General features: G+C 38.9%; 1 protein-coding gene across 2 annotated transcripts; it reads right to left on the reverse strand.

Annotated features, from left to right (window-relative positions):
• Positions 1-2,945: 2,945 nt before the first annotated feature.
• On the reverse strand, positions 2,946-8,421 carry LOC149145970 (putative beta-1,4-xylosyltransferase IRX14H). Of its 2 annotated transcripts, none has more exons than XM_089453282.1 (4): positions 7,482-8,421; positions 4,690-5,268; positions 3,590-3,855; positions 2,946-3,478 (listed from the first exon to the last, which is right to left on the reverse strand). In XM_089453282.1, the coding sequence occupies exons 1-3, from the start codon at positions 8,252-8,254 to the stop codon at positions 3,612-3,614; spliced, it is 1,596 nt and encodes a 531-aa protein (XP_089309408.1). In that variant the 5' UTR covers positions 8,255-8,421; the 3' UTR covers positions 2,946-3,478; positions 3,590-3,611. The 2 variants fall into 2 exon arrangements, with proteins under 2 accessions (XP_089309408.1, XP_089309407.1); XM_089453281.1 differs by having other exon boundaries at positions 2,946-3,510; positions 7,482-8,420.
• Positions 8,422-8,897: the final 476 nt, after the last annotated feature.

Here is an 8,897-nt window from a genome sequence, read left to right on the forward strand (position 1 = left end):
CTTCTCTTTGTACCTCTTTGTTTGATCAATTGTTGTTAAGATCCTTTCTAAGCCACCAACTCGAAAACTACATACAATTTATATTAAGCCACGAAATCGAAACATATAAAGTTCTGTTACTATTGTAAATGCTATAAAATTCTATTAACGTTGTAAGTGCTTTATTTCAAAATGGATTAAAATGGTATCATTGAGCACCGTAAACGCTATAAAATTCTATTAATATTGTAAATGCTTTATTTCAAAATGGATTAAAACGGTATCATTGAGCACCGTGAAATTCTTATGGTATGAATTTGAAAGCCGTATCTAATTTACAGAACCCAATTGGTCTTAGTCCCCTTGTCAATGACCTGCACTCGATAATAGCCATGCAACAATGATCGATCATTCCCACCCTCATTCTGTAGACCAGCATCAAGAAGGATTTCAAGTATATACTAGTCTTCAATCCTTCCCACGCCTTTCGAATCCAATTATCCTTGTAGGGCCTTTATTTTCAAAAGGTAAAAGAAATTGAAAATATATGGGATTCATACCTGATTTGGTCAAGAAATTGCCAAAACATTGCGTATACAGATATGCTTTCAACAGGTTATGAAGCCAGGATATTCGCCAGAAAAGCACAAAAAACAAAATGGAGATCATGAGAGGAGTCAAGAGTTCGCAAGCATAGAATATCTTGAAAAGCACTCTAAGGATGTATGTCCAGGGAATACAATCGACATTGCACAGAACATGATGCATTTATCCAGATATAAACCAAAATGGTTAACTGGATAGGGCCAAAATACTTATTAATTTTATATTTTCAGAATAGAAATAGCAAGGGATCAAAATAGTTACAAATTTTAGGACAGAATTAACAACGCAGTAGGTAAGTTTTCCCCCAGAGGAGAGGAGATGAGATTTTTATAAGAATTATTTTTCCCCAGAGGAGATGAGATTTTAATATTCGTACGAATTATGTTTACCCAGAGGAGGAGAGGAGATGAGATTTTAATATTTATAGAAATTATTTTTACCCAGAGGAGAGAGGAGACGAGATTTTATATTAGTAGAATTTATTTTTTCCGAGAAAAAGCAAGAAAGGAGAGGGGATTTTATATACTCCGAAACAAGAGGAAATGAGAGGAGATTTTACACTCAGAAGTTATTTCAAAACGACCAGGATGATTCTCTCCAACAAGAGATGAGAGCAGATTTTACACTCAGAAGTTATTTCAAAACGACCAGGATGATTCTCTCCAACATGCTCAAGGAAAGGAATGGCAGTGAGGATTGGAGTCTGGAGCTTGGAAGAGTTGTGCACACCATAAAATAAAGCAAAAACTTGACAAAAAAGTAAAAATAAAAGCATGTTTATGGAGGAAAAAGGGCAGTCCCAGCCGCAAACCCTAGAGTATCTCTTAAAAAGAACCCTAAACCTTTTATTTTACAGTACGGTTACTCTTGTTTTTCCGGAACAAGACAGATAAGGAAACACTGAAGTTTTCTGAGTTGATTTCTCAAGGAAAAATCTTTTGTGGTAACCACTAAAAGCATCAAAAATAAAAATTGCGTCTATCTATCCAAGAGTTTTTCAATCATTTGATACAGATTTTTGAATCGGTAAACAACGCCGGGCAATAAAAGACTACTCCTCAGATCCATCCCCTGGAGACAGACTAGGTCCTCCAGACCTCAGCAGTGCGCAAACTCCCCTAGACAACAAGTTAGTGGACAGTCTGCACCTCCCACTGGCCCTTCATCAGGCCAGCAAACTTTGTGGAATTTTTTTCAGTGTTCTTCAACCAGCCTCGGATGTTAGGAGAGATGGGTCTGATCCTCAGACCCATTAGCCCCTGGATCTTCTCCGTCAGGGCATTCCATACATTGTATCTTTTATGTTCCTGCATTGTACCTTTTATATTCATGCATTGTATTTTTTATAGGAGATTGTTTGGTTCTCCCGCATTTTATGGACATCATTGTACTCAACAGTCCCTTTGACCTACTTTGTGGTCATTAGTTGGACATAAATATAATTATCTTATCTTGGGGATATATGCTAACTAAAATTTTTTAACTTTTCCATTGGCCGTCATATCAAGTTCAAACAATCCTCTCAATCTTCTGAATGTATTTTTAGAGGGTAAAACGGAAAAACAAAAATCCTAAGTTGCACGAAACGCCAAAACGTTTCAGAATTTCTGAAACGGGTACGTTTAGAAACGTCACCTCCCAAAAATGGAAACATCGAAATAAGTGAATAACACATTATCTTGCAAGAAAAAAGGTAATAAGACCCATAGATGACAATTTAGAAGGAAAACCAGGTCTATATTAACTCTCATAGATGATTACATAATGGTCAAGTTTCGGTCAAGTTTCCGCTGAATTTCAGAGTTTCGGGTACGGGTAGGTCCCGAAACGTCGGGTTCCTAGAAGTTTCTTGCAACATAGCAAAAATCCTGTCAATGTATGTTCCGAGGGTAAAAGGGAGAAACAAAACTCCCCTCAATCCCCAGTCGATATATGTTGACAAGGTGTGAAAAGGAAAAACCACAACAAAAATTCAATGTACAGTTTTTATTGGAAAGACAATTAAACAAAAGCCAAGGCTTCGAGATTGAGGGGACAAAGTGGATATCATGAACCATGACGTTAAGTTTTCCACAAAAATTTCACTTGTATTTTTTCAACATTTTATTTTCTTACATTACTACAAATTTTATACATCAAGCACCCCAACATCCCCTGCATCCTGATTTTGAAAAAGATGCGAACCCTGGTAACTTAGGACAATAGTCATATATTACAAGTAACATATAGACCACTGAAATTTAAGAGAAAAAAAAAATGTACAAATTGGTTTCTTCCAAACTTATTTCATCTTATAAATCAATCAAAGAAAAAATGATCCCCTTTTAACAAGCAAAAGACTGCTTATGTAATGTCAACCATTGACAACTGAAAGGATGATAAATTAATACAAAAAAATTTAAAACTACAAGACTCCACCGAAGCATCTTACTGATGAGGTTCTTTTTTATACATGGAAGAGAAAGAGCTCAAACGAAGATGAGGACTATTACTTCGAAGTTCCTTCAAAGAGGGCCTCAAACACATATAGTTGAACCAAACAACAGTCAAGCAGATTGTGCCAAGTGCTACACTAAGGAATAATTCATACAAGGGTACTCCATGAGTTGTGCTGAAACAATGACCGCAGTAGATGATGACTAAGCAAGAGCAATCTTCATCTCACCACAGCAAAATACAATACAGATGACTATGGCAGAGCCACGTGCATTGCACCATGGCAAAATACCATTATAACCGCCTCAGATCCAGTCTTATCAACCTCAATATTGTATAGATCCGTTGTCAATAGCCAACTGGACTGCCTGATAAGCTTAATCAGGGAGGGACCCCTGTTTGGCTGGCATTGATTTCGTGAAGAATATGAACCCCAGAAACAATAAAAAGATTTCACCTAGAAAATTGAGTTGAAGTATATCAGAATTCCTGCAGCAGTACAGGTCAGCATGGTTACCTTGAGGCTTACATCAAGAAACTGGTAATCAAAAATATTTGCCACACAGACCTGCATTAACGAAATGTAGCTCTCATCTGTTTGTTCCATCCCTTTCTGAAACCCGTGATACTTGCTGAGCTTCAGTTTGGCTGTCATGTTTTCGTTTATTTCTTCTCTTCTTGGAAGACTTGCCTTCTTTTCCTCGACGTTTATCTGAATTATCTGGAAGGGTATTGTCACTTGCAACAGATGATGCATGTGATACAGGTGGTGGATCAGGCCACGGTGTGTGTTTTGCTGGAACCACGATCTCCAAAGGAGGGTCTATAACCCATCTGCAAGTAAAAGAATAGTCCAGTAAAGGTAGTAATGAGTTACAAGCCTACAAAATAATTCATGTAAACGAGAAATTAAATGCTAATATACTTGCCTGTTTAAGATAACATAGCATCAAAAACAATGTCTATTAGTATTAACTTTTCCTTCAGCGTCAGAGAATTCATTAAGCAAAGCATCAATTGTGCATTCTTTTTTAAACAGAATCTTGATAAATTATTTTGCAAGGAACTTAGACACACTCAGGTTTTGCAATGAAATATCTGTCCACGACTCCAAGTCTTGGAATCTCAACATATATCCAGATGCCATGCGCCCACTATTAAAATCCTAACTAGTCTCAAATTTATTTGTATTCAAATTTCAAGACCATCCATGACAAGTATTATCTTAGTTTCCTGAATTTGAGAAGCATAAGCATTTTATATGTAATCAATGCAAGCATACAATATTGTATCAAAGGTTCCACAATCCACAGGCTTTCAGCTGTAAGATCTATTTCCACTCTTAAACAAGCCTACCACTTAGTCATTTATTTAAACATGGGTGTTACAGTTGCAAAATGTTGCCACAACTCTGCATTCTGGTCATTCATCTTAAACCTTCCTTAGACCTTACAATGTATAGCATAAGACACTAAGGACAGCCCTTGGAATAGAGCCAGGTATTCCTGAACCAACAACTCAGAACATGGTTATATATATATATATATAGTACAGCCTAAAAAAGATTTTAAATAAAATTTTATACAACTCAACAGGCACAATCAAGTTAGAAGCTTTATGAAGAAAACAAAATAAGTGGACAATAAGAAGAGATGGAAGTGAACTAACCCACGAGGGAATTTACTGTCCGCACGAGCCTCCATACGAAGCCACCACAGCAATACATTACGACCACATCTGCCAAGTGGCTCCACAAAGGAATCATCTTTCAACATAGACAAAGGGCTCTCCACCACCTGACCATCTGCAGTCCAATCATCCCAGTCTCGAACCCAAGTTGGTTTATCGCTATCCTTCCAAACCAGTCTTGCATTAAGTGCAAAACCTGCCCACTCAAGTCTCCTTGGCAATACAGTGGCCCCATCACCAATAAATCTGGCACTTTGCTTAGCATATGGAATGGAATTAAAAGTATGCCAACCAACTAAATGGCCCGAGGAATTGCAGGCAGGTCCCTGCACAGGTACAGGAAGATTTTCTTCTCCCCCCCTCTCCTTCATGTCCAGTTTCATTTCCTCAGTTGCCTGCATCCGTAATATCTCTGAGGGACCACGATATGCAAGGATGCCAATTGACAATGCACCCATCCATTTCACAGACTGTATCTCATCAAAAAGCTCCAAATTATGAGTATTGTTGTCATCAGCGAACATGACAACACCATCCAGTTTTTGCTCCCTCACAACTCTGGTTTCATGACAAATAAAACATTAGCTTGAATAAATTATAGAATGCAAAAATCCATTGCTGTCTCCCAATTGAAGACAAATGAACTAAAAATAGATACCCCACATGATCAAGCTTAGAAGGTGCTAGAAATGCAAGTCTACAGTATCCAGGAACAATGATTTTTTGGTTTACTGAAAAGGACCCACTTCACCATCAGCATATGATGAACAATTTGGATTTGGTTAAAGGTGACATAACACATCAAAAGCACAAACAAAATTACATATAAAAGTGTGAGTATGAAAAAACACTGCCAAAGCTCACCAAGAATAAACATGGAATTTAACAGCTAACCTGCATTTGATGTTTGGATCCTATTTCCTGGTAAATCTCTCTATGACTGCCTATACTATATTATATAAGTCACTATGGCATATCACCCTAGCAATCAAGATGACAGAAAGGTCAACGGTTTGTCCTGAAACAAATAAAGGGCCAATTCCTTCCTATCACACAGCTAGATAACCTGAGATCAAATCAAATATCTTGGCAAGCATTGTCAGCACCAGCACAAGTTCCACATTTGCCCCAGCCTCCCAGCTGCGGCTATAACAAGCCCAACCCTGTTTACAGCTTGCTCTTTGACCTCCCAAACTGTAAGGAGGAGAAGATGAAATAAAACTGCAAAATCTCAACAAGAATAAAAATGGAATTTACAATTATTTTAAATAACATACCAGAATCTGATAAACAAAATGAAAAAACATGCAATGAAAGCCGACTACAATCTTGCTCACAGTTGTTGAATAGTCACGCACTGTGACCACATTCTCGAAGAATAAGTGAGAGCTGAAAGGAATTGTTAGCCTCCAATAGGAATGCAATGCAAAATGGGAAATTTTAATCTTGAACAGAACCCCAACGTAGTGATATGTGACTCTAACTATGATACCTTGCAATATCACATAGATAACAACCACAATTAAAACCGGCCATGAGGGATGACACCAAAGATACTGGCAATGTTAGTACTAAAGTGAGGGAAGATGCTAGCAAATCAACCCAAAGACTTGTAACCCAAGGCTGGTTTCCAGATTAGCCATCTCTGTCTCACATTTTTTATGAAAAAAAAGGTCAATCCCAACCAATTTTTACATGACCCATTACATGGAGAAACTGCTGTGAGGCAAATGGTAGAGGTACAGTGCAAGGCACAATGCAGGTTGGACTGAAACAAAACAAGCATAACAAATCCATCCTGCAAATAAAAAAACAAATATGCTAGAAAGAAAGGCAGCATCGCCAACATTGTCAACAACTATTGAAAGAAATTACACTGAGGCCTAAGCAAAACATATAAACCACGGCACATATTTCATCTCATGATATTTACTGGTTGTAGTGACATCAACCCACCAGCAACTACCACATGCCCAAACATTGAAGGCTCAACTGTGCTGAGTTCATAATGATTTGGTGCCACAATGACCAAGGGAGCTTGGGTTGCCACAATGGCCAAGGGAGCTTGGGGTGCCACAATGACCCAGGGAGCTTGAGGTTCCATCTTTCCAATTCATACCCACAGAAACATACAAGATTCACAAAGCAAATTACAGTGTGAATTCAAAATACAAAGAGGCCCATGATTCGGCAGATCTAAATGGAGAGAAGCCCTAAAATCTAGCTCAATGGATTCCATGAAAACAAGTCATCGAAATCCACCAATGAGCCAGTGCCTAACCAGGGTGGGCTTGCCCTTCAACGCAGGCGGAGGCCAGACAATGGGATTTACCATCCACTCCCGTCCCCTTTTCTCATGAAACCTTGTTAGATCCTTTTGATGGGGTTGATTTAGAGTGCACCAAACATCACAACCAATACAATCATAATCATAAGCCTGTAGACTGTGATGATGGAAACTCATATATGGGCAGTGTCAAACTCACAAGCCAAGGTAAGGATGCAAGTGCCTAATAAGATCTTTAGCGGATAGACCGCGGTGATAGACGGACAGACCATGATAACCGAAAAATCATGATAGTTTGCGCGTGGCAGACCTCCCGAGCTACAGTCCAAACGTGGGTGCATAAAAGCATGGAGTTACAATTGAGCCCTAAACATCGACAATTCAAAAACAAACGCAGGACACAAAACAGATCACAAACAACAACAGCAGCATACATCAAAACAAGCAAAAGGAGGAGCCCTAATTACCCTTCCTCTCCCAGTACCTCAAGCCTTGGACACGCATTCGCACTTCCATCTGATGTCGCTCCTCCCAAGATACTGGCATCTTCTCATCGAACCCAATGTGGATCACATTCAGCCCTGTTCTGCCCACCAATGTTGCAGTCTCATTTGAAGCCCCGCCCGCCTCAATAACAATCCAAACAACTTTGCCAGGCACTAGCATAAGCGTATGCATCAAACCAGTCAAATGCACACTCTGAAAAGTCCTCACATAAGTAGGCGTTATAACAATTACAGTCCTCCAGTCCTTAACCCCATAAATCAACCTCTGTTCCAGTTGAACCCTCTCCAGAAGCTGATGGGCCTTCATAACCTCGCCGGAATTCGGGTGAGGCCACGGTCGTATAAGGATCCCATGCCTCCCCACATGGACCCTGCTGCTCTTGCCCTGAGAAACCAGATTAGGGTTAGGGTTAGGGTTTGAGTTGGAATCCCCATTCGCCTGCGCATTGATGTTATATGGGTGGTCGACTTCGACCTCGGTGGCACCACCATGAATGTTTTGAAGCCCTGCAAGGTTCGATCCAGGGCGATGGTAGGGAGTCTCGGGGCCATTGCTCGAGGAGGCGAAAATCAACAAAAAAATCAATCGAGAAAACCTGAATCCCAGTACAAGACTTACAATGCAGCAAAGACCGTGAAGAACTAACCAGAAGAAGGCTGCTGGAGACTTGAACACGCTCTCTACTGAATGTTCCGGACTCAGCCTCAAGCTGTTTCTCCTGTTACAATTCTGTAATGAGCCCGGCTTCATTTTTTTCTGTATTAGTGAGCCTTGGGCTCGATGGGTTTCACTCAATTCTGTAGCCCGTGAGCTCTGGTGTACTGGGTTTCCTTCACATTTGCCTTTTATGTTGTTTTTTTAAGAGGTTGGCGTCGCGGTAACGGGAGGTCTGGACTACTAGGTGGACCTTCGAACACAACTGCTTACCAAACGCATTTTGTCTCGGTTAAGTTATGTCCACTTGACAGGTGATCCATATTTTCTGGGTTAAAAGTGACGGGTAGTTGACAGGTAGGATGCATATGTCCATTGGTTTTGGTGGGAATTTTTATTTTTAATTTTTCCCTTAAATGATGTGGCATCTTAATTATTTTTTTTTTGAAAGAGTGGGAGAAAATGTAAATGCAATCACTTTGGTAGTGACTACGGTTAACTGCGTGGATACGTTTGATAATTTTCTATTTTATAAAAAATTTATTGGTTTTTAATTTTTATTTTAATCTTAATAAATTATAATTTTTATTCTTTTAAAAATGGCAAAAAAATTTAGGGCAAAATTTAATGGTTAAATTTTCAATTATTTAATAAAATTAAAATTTCAAGTGAATTTTTTATTTAATTTGGAAAAGAATTTTTATTAAAAAAATGTTGAGTTTGTTAAATTTTCAATTAT

This window comes from Pinus tabuliformis, chromosome X (genome assembly GCF_031772625.1).
Source record: "Pinus tabuliformis cultivar Carrire ecotype Pingquan chromosome X, CPIR1, whole genome shotgun sequence".
Classification (NCBI taxonomy): domain Eukaryota; kingdom Viridiplantae; phylum Streptophyta; class Pinopsida; order Pinales; family Pinaceae; genus Pinus; species Pinus tabuliformis.

What these genes read in the sequence shown, in the direction of transcription:
- LOC149145970 (XM_089453282.1), bottom strand. Translation starts at nt 8,254, where the DNA reads ATGAAGCCGGGCTCATTACAGAATTGTAACAGGAGAAACAGCTTGAGG. An exon ending in ATGCGTGTCCAAGGCTTGAG is followed by an intron (nt 5,269 to 7,481) that starts GTACTGGGAGAG and finishes TCATGAAACCAG; the next exon opens with AGTTGTGAGGGAGCAAAAAC. An exon ending in GACAGTAAATTCCCTCGTGG is followed by an intron (nt 3,856 to 4,689) that starts GTTAGTTCACTT and finishes TTTTACTTGCAG; the next exon opens with ATGGGTTATAGACCCTCCTT.